The 25,780-nt window shown below is 35.4% G+C and overlaps 1 protein-coding gene across 2 annotated transcripts in view; it reads left to right on the plus strand.

The window, feature by feature from the left end:
* HDAC9 (histone deacetylase 9) overlaps positions 1 to 25,780 on the plus strand; it is a 512,743-nt gene that overhangs the window by 389,815 nt on the left and 97,148 nt on the right. For both annotated transcript variants that reach the window (XM_008054886.2, XM_008054887.1), the window contains exon 22: positions 6,393 to 6,511. In XM_008054886.2, coding sequence (XP_008053077.1) covers positions 6,393 to 6,511 — 119 coding nt within the window. The remainder of the gene's footprint in view (positions 1 to 6,392; positions 6,512 to 25,780) is intronic.

Consider the following 25,780-nt stretch of genomic DNA (forward strand, 5'->3'; position numbering starts at 1 on the left):
AGGAGGGCTGAATATTGGGACACAAATGTCCACATTAGAAGACTTAGCTATGTCTACACCATCATTTTCTTTAAGAATGAGGCGATCTGACTGTTTTGCATGGTGGCTGGCATAGAGAAAATGGAATTAAGGGCCTGGGATGTAGTCTGGTATTCTTAATCAACTGATATGTCTTTGATTTTGTGTTTTAAGTCCTGCCTCTCTCTTCTTTCACTATACTGATTTCCTCAGTGGGGTTCCATTGGTTTGAGTGTCTCCCACTCCTTCTATCATCCCATGAGAGCATGTTCAGGGCAGTAATTTTATTTTTTGGTTTCCTTTTTTTTTGTATGTTCCCAGTCTATTTTCCTCTTCCAAACAAACATTTGTTTAAAATACTTTTATTGACAACTTTCTCAATCTTCTTTGTTGCTAAAAACTTATTTTTTTGTGTTCTGATACTTGTTAACTTTTTTTGACATAATATTAGGAATACAGAAAAGTTGTCGAAAAAGGACTGACATCCAGTATCCCCTAATGTTAAAGACTTACATAACTATAACACAGTGATCAAAATTGAGAAATTAATACTTGTACATACTGCTAGCTAATGTACAAATTTAATATAAGACTGCAGTTTTTCCACTAATATTCTTTTTGTGTCCCGGAATCCAGTCCAGAACCCTGCACTTAGATGTCATGCCTCCTTGATCTCTTCCAATCTGTCCAGTTTCTTAATTTTCCCTGTCTTTTGAAGAATACATCCATGACTTTTGAAGAATACTGGTCAGTTATTTTGTCAACTGTTCCTCAATTTAGATTTGTCTCATGTTTTCTCATCATTTGGTTTGAAGTTATATATTTTTAACAACAATGCCATAGGGCTTCTCTGCTTTTAATGCATCCTATCTTCATGTATTAATGCTGATATGTCATATCAGAGGAGATGTTAACTTTGATTATTTCATTAAGGTGATGTCTACAGTTTTCTTTATTGGAATGTTTCTTTTTATTTTTCCTTTGTAATACTTTGGGGAAGAGACTTAAAGATTATGTAAATACGTTTCCCCTCAAACTTTTGTTCACTAATTTTAGTTTCCATTCATGGATCTTGCCTGCATCAATTATTTCTGTTTCATCAAACGGTGAGTTTATATTTTCCTGAATTCTTCTACATTTATTAGTTGATTTTTTTGGTAAGAAAGAACTATTTTCTTTCCTTCTTATTCAGTTATTTACCTCATTAAGAACTCAAAATTTTATTGTATGGATTATAATCTAATACTATCATAATTTATTTTGTTCATTAAATTGTTTCAGCTTTAGCCATCGGGAGCTCTCTTACATTGGTTCATTTTCCCTATCAACATGTCCTTTTTTGAGTTTTCTGAGGCTTTCTCTCACCACAAGGTGTTCCAGAGTCACCTGGTGTTTTCCCTGATGCAGTCTTGGAATCAAACATTTCTCCAAGGATCCTTTTCTAAAAGGATCCCTGAGGCATTTTAGTGGAGATTGATATTTGAAAGCAGAAATTGGATACCTACTGTGCTCCTTGTTACTAAGGTGTCATTGTTTTTGAAACTAGATATTAACCCATAGATACACACCCATCTAATTTTATTTCTGTATCTATTTATCTGATATAATATTACTATTTGCTTTAGGCAGAATAAACATGAGTTCATATGTATATTCTTATGCTTTCCTTTCAGTGGGATACTGGGAAAGATGCGACGTAAACACATATACATTCTTTGCTTTCTGTGAACAGAAAACCCAGTTTTTACATGCAATCTGAAATGAATGCCTTGGACGATTTGTTCTGTTTTAGAAAAATTACATTCATTGCTTTTCCTCTTTAGTATCCCTAAATACATTTTTCTGTTTTTCAGAAATCATATACCTTTTGTATACAAATCAATCCAGAGTAGCATAAATAGAACAGTGCAAACACTTCTATGGATATTTCTAAAATAATTGCCAAAATAAAAAGATCTGTGGAGTCTTAGTTTCACCAGTTTATCAGAGGGGAGAGCAAGAAATAAGTTAATGTCAACAGTAGGAAAATAAATAAGATTCATTTCAAAATTGAGCACATGTTTAGGCTAAAACTGTGTTCGCAGCATAGTAGACCTATCAGCAATATATACTTGTTGAAATGAATGAGTGAACTTTACCAATATCACCATGCATAAGCATCTGTTGCCATATAGTTCAATTTAATGGAAAACACGCAGCATATATTACAGGGTATCACATAACTCTAGCTTCTCATCATGCATCACTAATTCATTCAACAAACAGCTACCACTCAGACTTAATACTAAACGTGGATATTTTTAAGTGGAAGGAGTCTATCAGGTGATGTATCATTTTTTAAAAATTCCATCTTTTTCTCATATTTAGAGTGAATTCAAATATATAGGATTAGTTCTGCAAGATGGGACATTTTGAAAACCTGCATAAAATTGTAAAACCCATCTGTTTGTGAATTCAGGAATGACCTACATAACATATGTGCTATTTGCTTCAGATAGAAACCAGTTGACCCTATATTTTTAGAGATAAGTGGTGTGGAGAGATCTATTTTCCTGTAAGTGAGTAAGATGTCTTTATTAACAAAATAATCACTTTGGAATGAAAACCTGCTTCATTCCATGACAAATTTCCAATGACAGAGCACATTTCTGTTACTTTTTTTAAAAGTTAGGTTTTCTTTTTAATTTTGGAAAAAATGAAAATGTATACAAATGTTTTGATGTGGGAATGGGTTGTATCTCTTTATCATTCTTAATTTATGCCTTCACTTTGGTAGAGTGTATCATCTAATATCTTTCTGTTAAAATATTTGTGGGAGATTTATTTTTTAAAATTTTGAAAGTCTGAAACTCTACTATTCTATTTTAAATTTTGATTACCAGTTTGAATGAATATGGAATTCTGAATTTTAAAAAGTCCCCTTAGACGCCCTCCAACGTTGGTCCTTCTCTAGGTTTCTGATCTATTGTTGCCAATTTTCTAGGTCCTTGATTTTGTTGTACTTTCTGAGATAATTTGTCAACTTTATCTTTTGAGTAGCCTAGTGTATATTTTATGTTTGCGGTTTCTTTTTTAAGTAGCTCCCTCTTCTCATTTTATAGATGCACTACCTTATGTCTTTAAGGATAATCCTAATATTTGAAATTATAATCTCTTCCCTGCATTTTCTCTGGTTTTCTGAGTTTACTTTCTTATAATATGAAGAGGAGCAACAAACAAACAAAAAACAACCCAGAATTATTTTTTGGAGGGCAGACCCCTTGTACTACAGACTTCCCCCACTAGGTAAGTGCTCTAGGAACCCTCACAATAGCTAGCATTATTGTGAAAGGCTGTGTGGGCTTCAGTGAATATTTGGAAGGAGAGTCTTTCAATGCTTTGACCCATTTCATGGTGGGTGATTTACATGAACAACCTGCCTACGCTGTGCAGTGTTCAGCAGTTTTTAACCCAAAACGGCATAACTCCTATGCTCCCCCCCACTCCATTCACCTGATCTCATCCCAGTGAATTTTTTTTTGTTTGTTTCCTGAATTAAAAAGAAAAAAGTCCTCAAAGGGAAACGTTTTGCCCATGTGGCAGAGGTGAAACTAAAACAGCAGAAGTACTAAAAGGCATCAAAATTGATGAGTTCAGAAACTGTGTCGAGTAGTGGAAAAAGTGTCTCAATAGGTGTACTGCATCAAACAAAGAGTACTTGGAAGGTGACTGAAGGTTAAACATGTAAGAATATAAATTTACTTTTTAAAAAAATAAATTCAGGGTTTTTTGGGTCCCTCTCGTATAGTATTGGTTTGCAAGATAGTTTTGTTGCCTTTCATTCTAAAAACTTTCTTTAAACAAATGGGGCAGTCCATCATATTTGAGAAAGGGGCTCTGAAAACATGAATGGCTTTCTGGGGCTTTTTGACTGATGATTTGCTATAAGATTCACTATAAGAAGGTTGGAAAACAAACTGATCATTGATCTGGATGGCACACAACTGCTAGGCTCTTTCGGTATCTTGGGTATCTTTTCTTTCATCAGTTAGTTTTTCCAAGAAGAGAGTGAAAAACCACCTTGCATTTTGTAGCTTGTCTGCATGCACTTACACTCTGTAAACAATCTCTTTTCCATGTTCTCAAATTATGTTGGCCATACTTGTCACCTGCCTGGTTTCTTTGTCCATCAAAAATAAATACATATACATTCAAAGTCCATGTGTTGAGAAAAGTCTTTTGGAGAAGATAGTAAGTGAGCTACCATTTGAAGGATGTGTAAAAATTAGGCAGGTATAGATTCATTAGGGAAAAAAGAAGGGGAATGGATGACCTTTTGACAGAGGAAAAGGAGAAAGGAGACTGATTACCATGATGTATATGATGGCATAAGCAACCTTGTTCAATCATCTACCTATTGATTTGGGGGCACATAGGATTTATAAAACTGAATAGTATCTTGATAAAATACTTTTGATTCTTTGAGAAAACTTATTCCTGTGATATCTAATATGCCAATGTACAGCACATGGCTATTTTATATTATTTAGTGAATTCTACTCTAAGGTAAGGCAGAGCAAAAGGACAATTGTGGATACTCCACATGTCCGCACCACAGGAAAAAGCTTCAGGACCTTCTCGAGAACTAGGATGATGATAATGACAGCAGAATATCCATGGGTTAACTTGGCCAAGCACTCTTTGAATTCATTCATCTACTGCTTAGCCACCCCACTCAGCAGCTGTTAATAATTCCCCCATTTTAGAAATAGAGACTGGGGCTTAGAGAGAACAAGTAGCTTGAGTCAGCTCACACTGCTTGCTGGACCACTGATCCTCACCTTGTTCGGACTGATACCAAAGCCTCACAACTTCTATACTGTGTTGCCCCAAATGACAAACCTATGTCAAATTTGTAATGACTGTGCAATAATCATATAAAGACAAGTATTACCCTCCCAAAAAAAATAGTGAATTGATTATATGTGACACTTTTAATGTAAACTACAATGTAACAGATATTATTTGGAAGACAATCTAATATATCTCTCTTGATAATGTAGCTGTATTGGAAATTCTTAATTTTATTGAAGAAAGACATAATAAAATTATACATAGTAAATAAAATTAGGTTGTCACTTAGTTTCACCAATGGACCAATTCAGATTTATGTGGTTTTCCAACTGTTGGAAGAACTACTATGGAAGTCACTTACATGCATATTTATAAGTTTGAAGGATGAAATTTTTATGACAGTAGTAGAGTTATTGAAAAAAGTTTCATTCATTTATATCTCTGTCTAGCTAAGTATTAATTAAATACTTTTATTTCACAACTTCGATACTTTTTTCTGATGTGCAATTAAATTTTTAAAATATAGAATTAATATGTAATTATTGTAGAAAATCTGGAAAATGTACAAACATAAAAAAGTTATAAGAATTAATTATGTCACTATTCAAGGATTGCTATTTTAATATTTATTTTGGTTTTTTCTCACAAATACATAATAGAGGCCTTCCTGCTTTTAAATTCACTATAGTTTGCAGTTTCCAAATTTCAGTAGTCTTTGAAATTTGAATTTTTATGATGGCATACTGTTCTTGAAGCCTATGTCAGTTAAAAAAAGTTTTGATTTTATAAAGCTCAGTTGCATTAGTCATTCTCTTTCAAAACCAGCACTGGTGAGAAAGGGGCGAGGGAGCCGGGAAGGCTGAAGAGGTAAAACACGTGTTGAAATGTCTAAGTGGGGCCAGCAGGGGTTGCTGTCATGGGGGAGGCGCCCACATTCCTGGTGTGTCTGACTTTGGACTCACTTAACATTATAGTCTGGATTCTATTAAAGGAATTTCGTGTTTCTCCTTTGCAAGAGTCACCCCCTACCACGACAAATATTTAATTTTTTTTTTTAGGTTGAGAAAGTAAACTTTTTCCCAAAAGAAATTTATAGTTCAAATTTACACCAAGTTCTCACTAACTGGAGCAAGCCAGGTTTTCACTAAAGCTTCGACTTTCCTCTGTAAAACATTAGTCACTCCCTTGGAAGAAGCAGTCTTTTTTCTTTTTCTTTCTTTTTTTTTTAATAGGCAATGGGATAAAATAGCCACAGATGTGTGTGTGTAATATCATGGGCCTTAGAATGTACCTGCAAAGCTTTTTTTTTTTCAATTTGTAGAAAAAAATATGAAAGAAAAAAAGTTTGAATTGAGATGCTAAAATACCAGTGACTGAGTATTAAGGAAATGATAAGTTTTTGATTCTCCAAATAGTTTTCTTCCTCCCCCTTTTCTTTATTCTTGGGAAGTTCTTGAGGTTGTGCCAAATCTTTTCCACTGAACAATTTTTATAGGTATTCACCATTCCCATGTGTGACTGGTTACCCTTTTATTCTGCAGGACCATTGTGAAGCCTGTGGCCAGAGAGTTTAATCCAGACATGGTCCTAGTGTCTGCTGGTTTTGATGCATTGGAAGGCCACACCCCTCCTCTAGGGGGTTACAAAGTAACAGCAAAATGTAAGTATCTCTTTCAGGACTTTATGAAAGACTATGATGTTATACACTTTTTAGGACTTTGTAATAGACAACACCTTTTACATGTATCTAGTAAACTTGGGTGACATTCAAAGATGATTCAGATGGCGTTTATTGCTTTGTCAGATTCATGTCCCTGTAGAAACTGACCTTTGAGAAAAACAAAGTGAAATTGTTTGCTTTGGTGAACATGACAGGACATTTCAGAAACTTTATGCTTTTCAGGTGTCCTGTTTTGCATTTAAAGGCAGACGTGATAGGGCTTCTGTTTAAAATGTACTGAATGACGTGAGAGGTCATAAGTCTAGAAAAGTTCCTGGACTTTTTGCAAGAAGAATGGAAGTCACTCTTTTAATTCCATTTCATATGGGGGTAAAAACATTTATATTTCAATAATGTCATGCTCTTCCAGGTTTAAATATAAAAATGTAATTCCCCTTGCTCAGACGCTCTGTACCTGTCTATGGGCAATCCTCACGATCTCTACTGGCCTTCTATGGTTTTGCAAAGATGAACCTTTTGGCTGTGTTCCTTAGTAACTAGACACCAAGTGAAGAGATGAATTTTGGATCATGTGCATTTGAACAACACAACCTAATGGAATCTGCCTAGAAATAAGCTTTTTAAAAAATAATTTCCTTACTTTCTTGAGTGTGAAAACAAGGCATATACAGAGTTTACTAAAAAAAAAAAAAAAAAAAAAAAAAAGTATGTTAGGACTATGTATATCTGTTTATGAAAAGAAGAAAAAAGTAAAATTATATGAAGAATAGGACCCATGATTGTATATTTTAGGGAGAGTTGAAAAGCAAATAACAAAACCTACCCAAATAGTTTTAAGTGGGAGAGATGAGTTTGGAGCAAATATTCTGTATTAATTTGAAAGGAACCAAAGAAACAATATCATGCCAACCTTTGTTTTTAGTTGGCTTCTCATGTGAGAAAATTTTCTGCACTCTAATTGTTCCAGTAACATTGTTAGGTAGCAGCTATTTTTAACATGTATTATTTACCCAGGATTCTTGGTGCCTTGTTTTCTATTAAAAACATGTTAAAACAAGGAACTCCATAAAGACACACAAAGCCAAATAATTTGTGATTTTGGTCAAATTGAATAGAGAGATGTTTGTGCATAACAAATATCTTTATGATTCTTTCTTTTTTATAAACTTCCAGAACTCCACTCAAATGGAAGTCAGTCTTTTACTGCCAATAAACCTCATTTGGGTCAAAATTGGTGAATACTTTAGTCTAAATACAGGAAAAAAAAAAAAAAAGCAGTTTCTACTCCAAACTAAGATAAACCTTAACAACACCAAACTCCTGGTGAGCAAAGATGGAAACCTAGAAAATGTGTTCCTTGCCATTAAGACAAAAATCTCCCTAAGGAAAGAGGAATGTCTGTGTTCAGGTCTTTCTCCTTGCCAACAGGGCAATTTGTAACAAGTCCATGCCTCAGAACTACCTGGAAGGTATTAATCTTTTCATTCACTTGCTTGTTCTAAATGAAGTTCCAAATCAAGTTCAAATCTCAAATGCTATCTTGGAAGGTAGAAAAGAGAGTACTAGTAGCATGATTTCTTATGGTCTCAGGTATGAGACATGGACTCTACCACTTCTAGCTTTAGTACAGTGCAATAAGATATTACATATATTTTATCCATTTAGGTGAATCTTTATCCAATTGAGGGGAAACTCTTCATTGCTTTATAATGCGTTATATCCCAGAATAACTTTGTCTATAATTTCTCCAACTCTTCTCCCCTCTCTCTTAGCCTCTGCGTGTCTATTTCTTCCCATGTATATCTTTTTTACTCAAGATATCATATGCTCTCTTGCTTGATTTCCTAAGAAAAGCAAACAGACATAAGTTTTAAGTGACATAATAATTGCCCCTTTGTTGAGTATTTGCAGTTGAATAAGGAAAAAATATACAATGAGAATAGAGGATCTTAGAATCCAAACAATGTAGTTGAGGTTATCAAAAACAGTTGACATATCACATAGATGAAGAAACTAAGTTATTTTACCATCTAAAATAACTGGGATTAAAATCAAAGTACTCATCCTGAACTGGTAGTTAGATAAAATTGCCCAAGGCATTACTATATTTCTTTCATTGAATTAAAAAATATATATAAAATACATGAGAATAGAGAAATTGGATACACAATACAGAGACCATATTGGTGCCCAAAACACTTAGCTCCACAAACATAATCTGTGGTAGACTCCGACTAGTTTAATGATAATTAAATCAAAAAATAACAAAATCTCACATCTGGGCAACTGTATGTATCATCTAATGTAGGATTGAGTTTGCCAGCTATATTTTCTAGAGATGCCGCCACATTAACTGAGTAGAAGCTGGGATTACTGGATCGCACTGTTGTTATTCCCAAATAGTTTACCACTGGGTCACTTTGCTTTCAAATCACCTGGCAGATGCATTTAAGTTGCTTTGGTCTGAAAGTTTATGACAGGCAATTAATATGGGATTTTCACTGTCCCATGTCAGAAGTCATCCTCCATTTTGGGGGTGTCTCAAAATGAAGTTAGAAATGGACTAAAATCTAAAGTAAAAACTAGGTAAAAGGTACAAAACCAACTTTTTCTCCCAAGGTTTACCAAATTATGACAAAATTAATTCCTACTTCAAGTAGAACATTTTATGATATTAGAGTGGCTTTGAGGATGCTGTCATGTCAGAGTTGCTATAATTATATTTTTTTAACCCATTGAATTAATCTCTTAAGATAATTTTGCTTACAATCTTTAACAGGAACAGGGAAATCAAATCAAAACACCTAGGGTTTTTGTTTGGTTTTAAGCATCTAATTAGCTATCTGATTTTAAAAATAAATATAAGGCTGGTGCTATCACAAATGTCTCAACCAAAATATTGATGTGATTTAAAATTAAAGGTGATTCTTAGCTAGTGATTTTTTTTTCCTCTCTTCTCTCATTAAAAAAATATATATTGTGTTCTCTGCTATGAAATTATAATAAAACTGTTAAGATCGATTTGTGCTGAAGTTTTTAAAAAATGATCTGAGTTCCTTATTTAGAATCATGCTAATTTTTTTTCTGTTAAGGACCAAGTTAAATCCTAACCTGAAAGACTAAATAGCTTTGTAACCTGGCCTAAATACAACATCAAACTTTACCTTGCAGTTGTCAGTTTATCTTTCTAAATAACTCTGATTCAGATACAGTTTTAAGAAGGTTGTCATGACAGCTAAGTACCATGTTCAAACAGTAAAATTGATTTGCCATATTGCAGCACCCCCTGGCTTTTCAGGGTTGTTAACATTTTTTAAAGGTTATTTAGTTCAAATTCATTTTACCACAAAATATATTTTTTTCGTCTTCAACACATAAACATTCTCGACTTTCATTGGTATCAGGCAATGAATTCATATGTGCAAATTGCTTTTATCATTTCTTTGGAATAATGCAAAAGTCATTGTGAAAAGATAGCCATGTTTGATTTTTTGAATATTGTTTCTTTATAAACATATAAAATACATTCCTTTGATAAACACTTTATAGACCTTGGGATAGAAATCATTTCCTTCAACAAATACACATGTTATTTTAACAAGTAAAGAATAGCTGATAGTTGATGAGAAAATCAACTAACATACTTAAGACTTGAATTAACATTTTACTTTTGATACAAAGTTTTATTTCCTTTAGTAATCCTTTAATTCCTTCCCCTCCTTCACCATCCTCCCTCCCCTGAATATTTCTGTATAACAAGGAGAAAGAATTGTTTAGGAGAAAGTAATTGTGTAAATGATTTATACTTAGCTATGAGTTATTCTTGGGGAATTACAAAGATTCCTTGCTGGTCAGTCAATGTGCCAAAGAAAACACTGCTTTAGGGTTAGGGTTAGGGTCGGGGTTGGGGTTGTGCACTCTAAAAGTTGTTCACTAATCCAATTAACAATAAGCTATAGACCCATCTAGTCAGCAATAAGTGCCAAGAAGCAAGCTATTAAACACATGAGGTCATATTTCTATGTCAACTGCTAATAATGTACATATTAACTTCATTCATGGTATATAAATATATCTATATATGTCTCTCTATATATCTATATACTCTATATAGATATATATGTCTATATAGAGAGAGATATATATATATATACTTATATAGTATGTGTGCCTGTATATATAACTAAGTTAGAACTAAGTACAATTTGGTGAAGTTTACTTCTCATATTTCTTGTTCATTTTTCACTAATGACTCTGTGTCTACCATAAAATGTCCATGGCTATTCTAAATCTCTAATTTTCTCCACATTACCAAAATCAAGAAAGAACCTGATCACATTTACATAAGTGTTTTATTTATTACCTGATTATACTTTTTAAAAGTAAGGTATTTCAGTTTATGTAGTAGTTTTGTTTGGCAGTTGTACCTTTTATTATTTACTTGTAATTAAAGAATCAATACCTCATCTTCCCATAGTAGAATTTCAGGCCACAAAAGGATAACACCTATCAGACACCATTTCATGAAGGGGTCGACCTTAAAATTGAAGTGCTTCAGTTCATTTAGATTGGGGTGAACACTGGGACAATATCATGCAGTATTGATTCATCAAAGTATTCTCACATCCAGCTGCCATGATATTAGCCTTTAAAATGTCCATACTGGCCGGGCTTGGTGGCTCAGACTGTAATCCCACGCTTTGGGAGGTCGAGCCCGTGAGTTCGAGACCCGCCTGGGCAACTTGGCGAGACCGCATGTCTACAATAAATCAAAAAAATTAGCTGGGCATGGTAACGTGTGCCTGTAGTTCCAGCTATTTGGAAGGCTGAGGCGGAAGGACCTCTGGAGCCCAGCAGGTCGAGGCTGCGGTGGCCGGGAGCGGCCACTGCACTCCAGTCTGGGTGACAGAGTGGGACTCCAACTCTAAAATTAAAATAAAATAAAATATCCATACCACCCAAAGCAATCTTCAGAGTAAATGAATTCCCTATTAAATTTCAAATGACATTTTTCACAGAAATACAAAAAGATTCCTAAAATTTGTGTGGAAACACAGAAGAAAAACCCTGAGTAGCCAAAGCTATCTTGAACAAAAAGCACAAAACTGAAGGCATCACAATATCCAATTTAAATATCTACTACAAACTATAGTAATCAAAACAGCATGATACTGGCATCAAAACAGACGCATAAATCCATGAAATAGGATGGAGGGGTCAAAAATAAGTCCTGTGGTCACTTGATTTTTGACAAAGATGACAAGAACACACAATCTCCTCAATAAATGGCTCTTGAAAAACTAGATATCCGTGTGCAGAAGAATGAAGTTAGACCCTCATTCATATCACATACAAAAACAACTCAAAATAAAGACTAAAATGTAGAGCCTGAAATTGTAATATTGCTACAAGAGAACCTAGGGGGAAGATTCAGGATTACAATCACTGTTATAAACAACATTGACATGAATATTATTTCACAAGTCTCTCTCTGCATGTGTGTTGAAATTGCCTTATAATGATGTATTTAGCTGGTTTAGGCTTCTGTTTCTTTTTCATATGTAGCAGTTAATAGCATGAAGGGAAATCACAAAAGGAAGAAAGAATGCTTTCTATTTTTCTTAACGGTTCCTCAAACCTCAGTGTGTAGCCCTGTCTCTCATATATACATGCACACACCCACACAACTAATCTCTCCCCCTCTCTTTACTGTATATAATATAATGGTCACAGTTATTTGTGCCACAATTGATGACATCTTCAATTTGATGAAATGTGATATTTTACTCTTGGAGATATTTAAATCCCTAGCAAAAGGCCATACTAAAATTATAGCTTAGATATTCATTTTGTCATTTTTCTCCCCAGACTTTCAATGATTGCATAGAATCCTGAAAAAGCAAAAATTAAAAGAACAAAACAAACAAAAAACATTATCAGGGAAAAAATTTTTAAATAGCAAATGCTCTTACCATTAGTTTGCTATTAACTTGGAGAAAAATTGTTCTTTCTTGGCCTGAAATCATCGTGGCCATAGGCTCTGACCCTTTATTATGATATTATGATGATCACTATCAGTAAAATAATTGGTTTCTGATTCATTTTACAAATCAAATCAATACAAAAGAGAATCAGATAATTTATTAAGAAATTTCATGGATTGGTACCAGAAGTATAAGAACATGGGCCAACCTGTGACCAAGAATTTTGTTCTAGCATGTTGTGTTTCTGATGAATAGTCAAGGAAATCATGGGGGATAAACTTTATAGAAATTTCTCCTCTTACTAATTCTATGGGCTGGAGAGTTGCTATAGACTACTACAGTGTTTTCCAACTAGCAGGCACTACCACATCTGAGGGGGGAGGGATTATTAGGTGTGCTGGGTCCCATTCCCAGAATTTCTGATTTAGGAGGTCTGGAGTGGGATCTGCAGTTTACATTTCCAACAAGTTCCCAGATGACACTGATACTCCTGGTCTAGGGACTACACTTGAGAACTACTTGATTAGTGATCAAAAAGGGAAAGAAAAAAAAAAGATACAGGGTTTGGAGTTGATTGATCTGCAGTTCGGGTCTAACTGGCTACCAACTAACCCTTTTCTGTGTCTTGATGTTATTGTTTTTCAAACAGAAATAATACAAATTATGCCTGCTTAAGCAAAACATAACGCTATTATGGGAATCACTTGAGATAATAGACTTTAAAAATGAATTGCAAAGTTTACACTCTGCATATAATAAGGTATCAATGATATTATACCCATTAATTTTGGGGATACTATTATTTTCATACACATAAACTAGGGTCCAAATTCAAGTGTCAAAATACTTTTGCAATCTTACATGAATATTAATACTAAAGTATTTAACTACTTTTAAAAATTTAACATTTAAATATTTAAAAAATCTTAAAACATCTGAATGGGTTAATTATTTTTGTTGCTTTTCTTTTTTTTTTTTTTTTTTTTTGAGTTGGAGTCTCACTCTGTCGCCCAGACTAGAGTGCAGTGGCCGCTCCCGGCCACCGCAGCCTCGGCCTGCTGGGCTCCGACGATCCTTCCACCTCAGCCTTCCGAGTAGCCGGAATTACAGGCATGCGCCACCACGCCCAGCTGATTTTTTTGATTTATTGTAGAGATGAGGTCTCGCTACCCAGGCGGGTCTCGAACCCGCGGGCTCAGGCAATTCACTCACCTCAGCCTCCCAAAGGCGCGGGATTACAGGCTGAGCCACCGAGCCCGGCTTGTTGCTTTTCTATAGGCAGTGGCTAGAGATCCACATATCTCTCCCCCTTTCTAGTCCTTTTCCAGCTGAACCACTAGGCTGATCTCATGTGACACAGACAGAGACTCATTGCCATAGAAAAGTCATCAGAAATTGCAAAGACTTTCATACCACCAGCTCTTATGATTTCTGAGGGTGATAGATATTTAGTCTTTCTCTATCCAACATTACCCCCATGTAGTTACAGACTAAGAGTAAGTTTTCTGAACTTCTCCTTTCTTATTTGGCCCAAATAACTTCATTTTTACTTGATAGGGAAGGCATAAATGCTTCCTTTCTACCCCTTGAAAGAAAGAGCTCTGTAGAATGAACTTTCTCTTGTATTTTCGATGAGCAATATTAAAAGTGACATAATAGAGATGTATAATTTTCTTCCAAGTCATTTTTAAAATGCAAGACTTCTTTTAAAGAAGTGTCTTCCTCCTGTCTCTTCCCTTCACACTAGCCCCAGATCTTAATGTCAGATTGTTTCATGAGAAATTATGTGGATCTAACCAGATTATGACTTTTATTTCTATCTTACTATTGTCTCTTCAGATTTTTAATGCACGGGATTTTTCTATCTAAATGAGTCACGTGTGTAAGTTAGATATTTATGTTAAAAACAGAAGTGAAACAGAAGTGTTTAGGGTTGTGAATGTGAATTTTTAAAATCTCTACATTGATTACTGTATATTTCTGTAATGTTCAACCTAATGTTCAGTCATATATAATAATACAGTCTATAGATGAAGTCTATAGATGAAGTCTTCATTCTGTACTGTTTTATTCTTTTCTCTGTCTTGGTAAGATTTGTCTGTACGCAGGAAAACTACCTATTTCAGCAATTATTTTACCAAAATATTGACCGTCTGTGGCAGATCAGCCCTCTGCTTCATATTCTTTTTCTGCAGCAACACACAATATGCCCTTCTTACCACATATGACCTGTTTCTAATCTCCACCCCATCCTGCCCTCCTCTGTTCTTTCTTTCTTCGCTGCTCTGCCGCCTGGAAAATCTTTCCATCTCTCCAACAGACCAAGCTCACATCGGGGTCTTTGTTCTGGATGATCCTTCTGTCTGGAGCTCTCTTTCCTTCATTGTTAATGTGGCTATTTTCTCATCTCAAATACTGCCTTCTCAGATCCCTTTTCCTGGCCAGAAGTGATGACCCACCCTCCATTATTTTCCCTGATCCCTCTTTGCTAATACTATGCTATTTGAGGCTACTGTGTATTGTTAACTATCATGTGTCCTCAGTAGCTAAAACATCACCTCAGTCATTGTTTGGACTCCAAAGATATTTATCAACTTTCATTTATTGAATTATTGTATTATCAAATCAAATAGTCTATTTAAAATGTAAGTAAGTTCTATAAAGTCAATCTATTTATTTTTTTCTTTTACTTGAAATGTTTTGTGCATGGGTGTATATTCAAGATAGTTTCATAATAAGCATCCATGTTTGGCAGTGTTTGTTGTTATGAAGAAAAAAGAAAGAAAGAAAAATAAACAATAGCCAACCTACCAGGCAGTATTAGGCACTGGTTCAAAAAAGCAGATTCTGCAGTGTAACTTTGTAACTTTCTAGCACCAAACTTGACTCTGCCATTTTTCTAATTGAATAACCTTGGGCAATTTAGTTTCCCTATAAGAGGGCCTTAATTTTCTCATATGCAAATGAACTGCTTATTTCCTAGGTTTGAGAAGATTAAATATGACAGCCCATTGAAAACATCTCAATCTAAAGACTGACATGTAGCAGGCACTCAATGAATGTTGATCAATGTTAGACAGTCTTAGTGTTTTCTTGTGCCTCAAAGTGCTCTGGATTGTAATATGTTTAATGCATGCATAGAGTATCTCTCTTATATATTGAAGATTAACAGTTCCCGATCTGTCTTAATGACAGCATATAGCTATCTGACTTTTAAATGTTTCAAACTAACTTACAAATGAAAGCTATAATAATAAGCAACTGTTAACAAAAATCTACAATGCATAAATTGTAGAATTTTGGAGATTTTTTTTTTTCTTGGAGAGTTTTGGAAGTCTTTCCATGGAATGACTCGGCCAGCCTCCAGTAATAGCAAATCAGTCCAGCTAGCCAAGCACATACACATAGTACAGGCTAATGATATTTAGGACATAGAGCAAGCTTCTTCATTTAGGAAGCATTTCCATAAACATTTCAAAAAGTTTCATGCATAGAAAAAAAAACCCTCCATGTGTGTCTATATAAACACAAAGATTGAACAGAGGGAGCATTTCTATTGGTGATTGGGATTATACAACATCCATTGTGACTGATTACCTGTTCAAACACTGACTTTTAGACTGTAGAGTAAGAAAATTCTCTACAGTACAACTTATGAAATATTTACTTTTGAACTATAACATAGAAATTTATCTTTGATAGTACCATGATATAAATCTTAAATAAAGATAGAAAATATAAAGATAAAAGGATAGGTGGAGCTACTGATGCAAAGACAAAGTAAGCCCAGAGAGACCAGACAATTACGCCAAGGCAGTGCACTCAGGATTTCATCTCTTTGGCCAACCCTTACTGAACTCTAACAGTGTAGGATATTTTGGCAAGTCTCTCTGATCTGGGTTTCATAGCACATATTTGTGCACTATATAAAATCCAGCTGTCTCATTTAGAATCACTTATCTCAGATTCAAAGTGAGTTGCCAGCTCTGTTCATTTGTTTGCAGTTTTCTGGATCTACTATAAACAGTTTTCTCAGATGTTGTTATTTTTAGTCAAAGATTTCTCCCCACAGCACTGTCCTTATGCACAATATTTCCTTCCTGCTTTAGGGTAATCATCAAAATAAGCTGAATCCCTAGAATCAATGTATTGCCTAAGTAGCCAGCAGAGGGAATCATTTATGAAATGCAGCTAATTTCAGTAACTGACAGGCATATGGGGTGCCTAAAGAAAACAGGAGTGTCAGACTACTTGGGATGGTTCCAGAAAGGTCATCTGCTTTAAGAACTGTATTTTATTAAGGATTGTGATGGTTATTGGAACTTTTCCTGTTGTTTTACTCAGTAGTCTCTGGGGGACTATTTGGCACTAGGGTGCAAATGAGATCAGCAATTAGGAAGACACCACTGCAGGCACTTGAAGAGTAAATCATCGAGTACCAGACTTAATAGCTAGTAAGTACCAGACCAAAGTAATGTTAGCCCAAGGATGTTGATGAGTCTGGCTTCTATTTCTTTCCATGGTGTCTGGAGCCCTCGATCTTTGTTTGGTGTGACTGCCTCCAAAGGTGGCGATCCAGTAAGAGAAAAACCAGTTGCAATCAACTCTTGACCCCAAATAGCATAGATGACCAAACAATTGGAAATTTTATCGCCGGGAAACCAAAACCCCTATGCCAGCCACCTCTATCTATTCAGGGGCAGCCCTAGAACCACCTTCCACATGGAACTGAGACACTGGTGTCAAATGGTCTGGCAGGTCTTTGGATGAATGCATTTATTCCCTCTGGGAGTGGGTAGAGTGGCTTCCAGTTGATCTATTTGATGACTTCCATGTAGGTGAGGAAAAATCTTCAAGAACAAAATAATTTCTTACTTGCAACCAAAGCTATAATTTCCACTTCTAATTATCCTAGCTCTGATTACTTCTCTTACTCCCATGTAACAATCAAGAAAAGAATAGAAAAGTAAGGGGGAATGGTAAGCTTTAGGGGGTTTGTACTGGAAGAAACACAAAGTAGGAGACCTGCATTACAGTCCCCATTCAGACATCAAGTATCTATTTAAATAATTGATGTCTCCATTCCACAACCAGAAAATGAAGTAGTTGGACCAGCTTATATGATGGCTTAAAGTTCTCTATCCAGAATAGCAAGAGCTGCAAATATTTAATCAGTTTTTATAATCTGTAATAAGTACATTGCATTTGCTATATAATCTTTATAACAATACTATAAGATAAGCAATGCTACTATGATACTCATTTTATAGATGAGAAAATTATGCATAAAAATGATGCAAAATGTTCACATTTATGAAAGAGCTAGAGCTGGGAGTCACAGGTAATCTGGCTTCAGAGCTGATGGAATATATTTTCTGTCTATATTAGAAATTGACCTTGAAAACAAGGAGAGGTAGTCTTTCTCCCTCTCTGCTATTTCCACTATTTTTCCTTTTCTCCTGGAAAGTTGTATTGTATATGGAGAGCATAAATCTTTCCACTATAAGGACTGCCAAGGTGGAAAGAGGTCAATTTGGATTCCTATGTACCTGTTTTCTCATTATGGTTTATTAAAAGATAATTTAAAAAGCAATACAATTTGGAAAAAGGAGAATGATGGCCTAAAAATAAATATATTTAGAAGGCTCAGGAAGGAATATATATATATATATATATATATATATATATATATTCCCAGACATACCATGTTGTTACATCTTCCCAATGTTAGATTGATAAAATGTCTTTCTTGATAGTGAGATGAGATTCATACTCTCAGGATAATTGCCATTGAGTTTGAGGAACTTAAGTACTTAAGTTTATGTCAGACCTGTTTTTTTCCTTCTATCTCTTCTCCCAGAATGTTACTTGTTGCTTCTTATATTTGACCTTTTCTGTGAAGTTGAGTGTTGAGAACTTACACAGGGCCCCATATAAGTAAAGGAACTGAAAAAAAAAAAAAAGAAAATGGAACCCTGAGTTCTTTTGTCGTTATGGCAGTGGCAGCGGGCAGATAGGCAAACACCTTCATATTGGGCTCTCTCTGTACCTTGGCCTTTTTTTTTCATACTGATGGCATTAGTGGTGTCAGAAAGGAGAGACAGCTGCAAGCTCTAAACAACTGGATGGTTATCTGCAAAACCAAGTCACCTTCTCAGGTCAAAACCTATAGTTTGTGCTTCTCATGAAGGGCTACAGGGTGAATGGGACCTAAAATGAAACCTTTGTTCCCTTCATCAACCAAATTCCATGACCTGGGCCAATGTTCAACCAGGGAGATAAAACCAGAAAGAACAGAAAATGACTCGTTCAATTCACAGACCTACATTGGGCACTAGCTACATGCCTGGTGGCATTGTAGGTGCTAAAGTTACATCAGTCAGAACAAGTCAAAACTCCCTATTCTCATGCAACTTATATTTAAACCATGCTGTCTTAAATGGGACCTCTGGCCAAATGTGGTTATTTAAATTAAACTTACATTGATTGAACTATATATTTCATGTGCTCAATAGCCATTTTAGCTAGCAGCTACCATACTGGACACTGCAGAAACACAACATGTGCAACATTACTGAAATTTCTTATAAGAACATTGTCTCATGATTGAAGTCTAAACAACATAAATAAGTAAACATAAAGTACATTAAGAGTTGATATGATATTAATAAAATTAAATCAGGGAAATGGTCAGGTTATGCTGTGAGAAATTAGGTTTGTAATTTTTAAAAAGGATGATCAGAAATGACCCCACTAGAGCCAGGCACGATTGCTCACATCTGTAATCCCAGCAAGTTGGGAGGTGGAGACAAGAGGATTGTCTGAGTCCAGGGATTTGAGGCCAGCCTGAACAACTTGGTGAGACCTCGTCTCTACAGTAAATCGAAAAACTAGCAGGGCATGGTGATATGTGCCTGTAGTTCCAACTACAGGGAAGGATCACCCAAGTCCAGCAGGTCAGGTAGCTGCTAGTATGCCATTGCACTCCAGCCTGGGCAACAAAATGAGACTCCGACTCAAAAAAAAAAAAAAGACCTCACTCATAAGTGACATTTGTCTGAAGAGCTGAAGGGGTCGGGGAAGCAACATGTAAAACCATCCTAGGGAAGTGTGTTCTAGGTAGGGGGAGCAGCAAAGGCAAAAGTTCTGATGAAAGACCAAGCCCAGAGTGCTCAAGGAAGAGGGAGGCAAGGATGAGATAGAATGATCAAGAAAAAAGGTTAATAGAAGTGGTAAGAAGTTGTATTCTGATTTACTTTAAAGGTAAGTGTGCTAGATTTCCTGACATATTGGACTTGAAGTGAGAGAGAATGAGGGGGAGGGAGCAGGAATGAAGTGAAGGATGACTTCAGGGTTTTGAGTCTGGGAACCAAAAAAGAAGGAATTGCTGTTAACTGAAACTGGAAAAGATGTGGAAGCAGGTTTAAACTGATAGCCAGGAATTTAGCTTTGTTCCCATTAGATGTAAAATGTTTCTTAGACATCCAAGTAGAACTGTCAAGAAGGCAACTGGATATTTGCACTTTGATTTCAAGATAGAAGATAGCATCAATATAAATGTACATGTAATCAGCATATGGGGTGGTATTTAAAACCATAAGCCCAGATGGGATTGCCTAAAGAACAAGTGTGGATGAAGAACACATCTAAAGACTGTGCCTTGGGACATTCCAATATGATGGCAAGGAGCCATGAGGAGCCAGATAAAGCCTGACTGATTTTCACTAGCAGAGTATGGTGTCCTAGAACCCAGCTGAATCAAGCGTTTCAAAGAAGAGCACATCATCAGTTCTATTGAATGATGGGTCAAGTAAGATAAGAATTGGTCATAAGACTCAGTAGCACAGAGGCCACTAGTGACCTTGACCATTGAGGTTTAGTGAACTTAAAGTCTAATTAGAGGAGAGAATTAGAAGACTTGTAGACTGCACATATAGATTACTCCTCTTTTGAGGAAATTTGCTCTGAGAAGGAGCAGATAAATGGTACAGTAGGTGGAAGGAGGAGAAAGGTTGAACAAGTACTTTAAAAAATAATGTTAGTGGGCCATCCTTTGGGTTAAGCTCTAGTCTACCACGTGGCTTTTTGAACTATGACCAAGTCATGTGACCCTAAGCTTTGGCCCCCTCCTCTACCTTGGGGAAGGGAATATTTTCTCTCTTTCTCTAATCTACTTTGTAAATAAACTATATTTTCCAATCTAAAAGAAATAATGTTAGTGAAATAGCAGTATGTTTACATGATGCTATTAGTGATCTAGTATTTTCAAGGTTTGAAAATGAGGGAGAAGATATAATAGGATTATCTGGGAAAGAGAAGGGGGAATATACTAGGGGAAAATGGTTTGGAACAAGTTTTAAGGGCCTGTGGAAATTTCATGGACATCACTTTAAAGTTAGACCAGTCAGAATAATAATGTCAAATAATTGTGTCATCTTCAACAGCCCCATTCAGCCATAGGGTCCAGAACCCACCTGACAGAGAGTTGGACCTAACCAGGATTGAGTTATAGTGAAAGGCAAGAAGGTGATTATCTAATGTACCAAGAATTTTATACTGCTTAAAAAAGAAAAGTGAGAAAATGAGGAGAATAAGAGAAATGAAAAGTTGGTAAGATAAATGGATTGCAGAACCCAGAATTATTGCAGTTGTGGCAGGTGAGAAAGTAAATTGAAAATATAGCCAGGCTCGGTGGCTCAGCCTTTAATCCCGTGCATTGGCAGACTGAGATGAGTGAATTACCTGAGCCCGTGGGTTCGAGACCCACCTGGGCAACTTGGTGAGACCTCATCTCTACAATAAATCAAAAAATTAACCAGGTGTGGTAGTGTGCGCCTGTAGTTCCAGCTACTTGGAAGGCTGAAGTGGAAGGATTTCCGGAGCCCAGCAGGTCGAGGCTGTGGTGGCTGGGAGCGTGCCACTGCACTCCAGTCTGGGCAACAGAGTGAGACTCCAACTCAAAAAAAAAAAATAGAAAAGAAAGAAAATATAAGAGGTAATAACTAGAGGGGAGGATGCTTGGAATTGATACTATGGAAAGATTCTAATATTTACTGATGAAAGGGACAGGCATGATTACAAGAGTAAGTCACTAAGTCCTTAGAGATCAACACATGAAGTGAGACACTAAATTTTTATTAGTACACCTGCTCTGAATATGAGTGTTATCTTTTTATGAAAAAAGAAAATTTGGGGTAAGACACAATCAGTTCTTAAATTTTAAAAATCAAAAACAATAGAACAGCACATTCCCCTCAGCATTGGATGTATTTCTTTTTGACCTTCTTTTCTCTTCTGAAGTGAGACAGTTGGAGTTTGCTTTTAATATGACGCTTAAGCTTCTTCTACCCAATTTCCAAGAGTTTCCTGTTTAGGGACTTCAAATGCAAGCTTAGTAACAATGGGTATTATTTAATTATGCTTAGCCACTTAAAAAATAACTTGGAATACATCTAACAAAAGAGGTGAAAGATGCAAGACTGGTTCAATATTCACAAATCAATAAATGTAATTTACCACATAAGTAGATGTAAAACCAAGAACTGTATGATTATCTCAATGGATGCAGAAAAAGTGTTTGATAAGACCCAACATCCCTTCTTGATAAAAATTCTCAAACATTTAGGCATAGAAGGATCATTCTTCAAAGCAATAAGAGCCATCAATGACAAACCTGCAGCTAGCATCATACTTAATCGACAGAAGTTGCAAGCATTTCCTCTAAGAACCAAAATAAGACAAAGATGCCCACTCTCACCACTCTTATTTAACACAGTAATGCAAATCCTAGCCAGAGAAATCAGGCAGAAGAAAGAAATTATAGGTGTCCAAATAGGAAATGAAGTTAAATCATCTCTCTTCACAGATGATATGATCCTATACCTAGAAAAACTAAAAGATTCCACCTAAAAATGGCTAGCACTGATAAACAGCTTCAGTGGTCTCAGGATACAAAATCAGTATGCAAAATTCACTTGCATTTCTATACGCCAACAACAAGCAGGCTGAGAACCAAATCAAAAACACCACCCTATTCAAAAAGCCACCTTCAAAATGAATGTATTTTCAAAAGGGGTAAGTGGAAGTCTTCTAGGTATGGATTCTGTATTCCTTGACTATACAAACATAAAGAAAACATCAGTTTATTTGGATAATCAGGATAACTTCAAAAGGAGACAGATATAATTTGTATTGATGCAAAAGGGAAAGAAAAATCAAGACACGTTTCTTCATGTGTAGCAAATTCTAAGTGTTATTAATGAAAGAAAAAGTATTTACTGAGGTAAAATCAGTTGATGTTTAAATTTAAATTTTATTTTCCATTAGATTCTTATTGATGTTTCTAATAAGTGGACAAATATTTTTTGTTTATTCTTGAAACAAAAATGTGGAAATATTTCTACCTACTGATTTGAAGGTATATTGGAATTCAGTGGTTAAAAAAGTAGAAAAGGACAAATTGCTTTATTTTAAGGTCCAAGAAGAATATATTTCCTCTAACTTTACAGTGACATTGATAAAACACTCAATTTGGTCGGGTAGGATTCATTCACTATTACCTTTAAAAGCACAAGGTAGAAACTTATCTTCATTAAGTGCCACTGAATGTCTGGCACCACATAACTAATCAGAGGATTCGGTAGCTTAGGGTCCATAGGATGCCTCAAGTTCAAAGGGAAGAGAGACATCCTGTTTGGGGTTGTATTTCACTTACGCAGTTAAAACTGCCCAGACTCCCTTAAGTGTTTTCTTTTTCATTCTTGAGCGTGATCTTCTTTGTCCCTCATGCATAACACAAAGCATAATAAAACCCAATGCCAGGACAAATAATTTTCACAGTGTGTTATAAGATTTTATTTTTAGGTATAAAGGTTTTTCTTTTTGTCTAAAAGCCATTTTGTTAATGATGGTGACAACGTGTCACATGCCACTCCTGGGGACGTGGCTTATTAGAGAAGCAAGAACCTTGCCTTGAACCAGATTGCTTCAAACTACACATTCTACCACTGAAACTTTTACTACAAAGAATGAATATGGAGAAATAATAAAGATAGATAAATTCAACTCCAACTTGCCCAGTGTGGAAAATTCATTCTCAATACTGAAGACCATAAATATGAGTAAAAAACAAGGTGACTTTGTAAAAGATTGAGCAATATGCATTCATTCCGTTCACAAAATGCAGATGCTAATTATTTTTTGTAGTTCAAACTCCCTACCTGTAACTTCCATGAATTCTTTAAAACTTGTTTTCTTTGACATTTTCTATTTAAAAAAAAAAAAAGTTGTAGAAAAATACTAGTTGAACATAATCTGATCTGACTAAATTTTTCAGAAATGGCTTTAGTGATATTTTTATACACATTTGCTCATAACAGAATGTCATTTATAAATGTGTTCATGTGATGTAAAGAGGCACTTAGTTGAGGAAAAAGTAATAAAATCTTTCAAAGGTCACTTATTGAATAATTCCTAAGGTCTAAACAATGCTCAGATTTGGGAGAATTCATGATTTCTCAAAACTCTAAGACTGTATACCTTTTTCCTTTATTTTCTTAGAATACATCTATAAGATAATAGATAAATATCACATGACTCCTAAAACGCAATGTTATCATTTACTACAAATTATTTGAAGGATGCTATGTGGAGGCTTCTGATTCTTACTATTTACTCTGCTATCTTTATCTGCATCATATTAAATAATCGAATTTGTAGGTCACATTCAATTTGACCATGTTTTACTAAAAAGGGTCTGACTAAACTGCTTGACTTGGCAACCTGAAAGGGTGAACAATGGGTTAAAATTCTCTATATATTTTAAGAATTAGTCTCTACTTAAACATTTTATTTGCTATTCATTAGATGTGTCAAATAAGAATAATGAAAGATTTTTAAGTGGCTACAAAACAAATGTTAAATTTTCTTCATTAAAATGCTTTTTTAAAATTTGTCTGTTTAAAAAAAAAAATTGCCCCTTTTCCAGCTAAGGGCCTTTGCCACCAGGGAGCCATGCACAGATCTAATGTTTTTAAAGATCATGTTCATGTGTGGTCTTTCCAGACACTGCTTTTTACAATCATTCTTAAAATGCTGCCTATGAATCAATCTCTTCAGGAACAAAGAAGGTTAATAACTTGTACATTTTGTATGAACAGAAATTAGTAAAGCATATTTCAGACATTTCTTTAAATCATCTCCTCTGGACCATGAACTTATACATGGCTATTGACCTTATGAAGCATTATTTTAGACATTTCTCAGTGGAACTAGTTCTTAATTATTGAATCCCTCATTGATTCATTTGTTTCATTTAAAAACATTTATTGAGCCTTTAACATATGAGAAGCATCCATAGTCTATTAAGACAGACATTTATTCAACTATAAGAATATAGCCGGGCTTGGTGGCTCAGCCTGTAACCCCGCGCCTTTGGGAGGCTGAGGTGAGTGGATTGCCTGAGCCCGTGGGTTCGAGACCCGCCTGGGCAGGCGAGACCTCATCTCTACAATAAAATCAAAAAATTAGCCGGGCGTGGTTGCGTGCGCCCGTGATTCCGGCTACTCGGAAGGCTGAGGCGGAAGGATCGCTGGAGCCCAGCCGGTCGAGGCTTCAGTGGCCGGGAGCAGCCACTGCACTCCAGTCTGGGCGACAGAGTGAGACTCCAACTCAAAAAAACAAACAAAAAAAAGAATATATGTAAATTATTTATAATAACCTGTTGGAACACCGTTGAAGTAAATCAGTTTACCTGTTGAGGAAATACTTCAATGACCAGGTAACTTGAGTATGGCATAAAATGATGAGTGATACTTGACCAGATAGAACAGACAGCTCAGGGAATTTCACAAATATGAAAAAAAAGGGACGTTTTATTTTTAGAAAAATAATGAATGACCTCATGAGGATAGTGTCTACAGTGCATGAAGAAGAGTAATTAAGAGAACACATTATTTCTGAGGGTTTTATCCTGTGACAAAGCAAAGTAAGTTTTAATAAGAAACACTGAGAAAGACAACATCTTATTATCAAAGTACAAACCCACAGAAAGGCTGTACACCTCTATGTATGAATGTACCTACCTATCTTATCCACTCATCTATCCATCCATCCATCATCAATCTATTTATACTGGATTTCACATTCACAGTATTTGAATGAAAAATGGAATAAGATTTTTTTTTCTAACAAAAAAGTAAGTCTAATTTAGTTGATTGGTGTGACAAGATTGATATTGTCTATTCAGTTGTATGATGGACATTTT

The sequence above is a fragment of the Carlito syrichta genome, unplaced genomic scaffold, assembly GCF_000164805.1.
Source record: "Carlito syrichta isolate Samal-C Ts95f unplaced genomic scaffold, Tarsius_syrichta-2.0.1 Scaffold301572, whole genome shotgun sequence".
Taxonomy (NCBI): domain Eukaryota; kingdom Metazoa; phylum Chordata; class Mammalia; order Primates; family Tarsiidae; genus Carlito; species Carlito syrichta.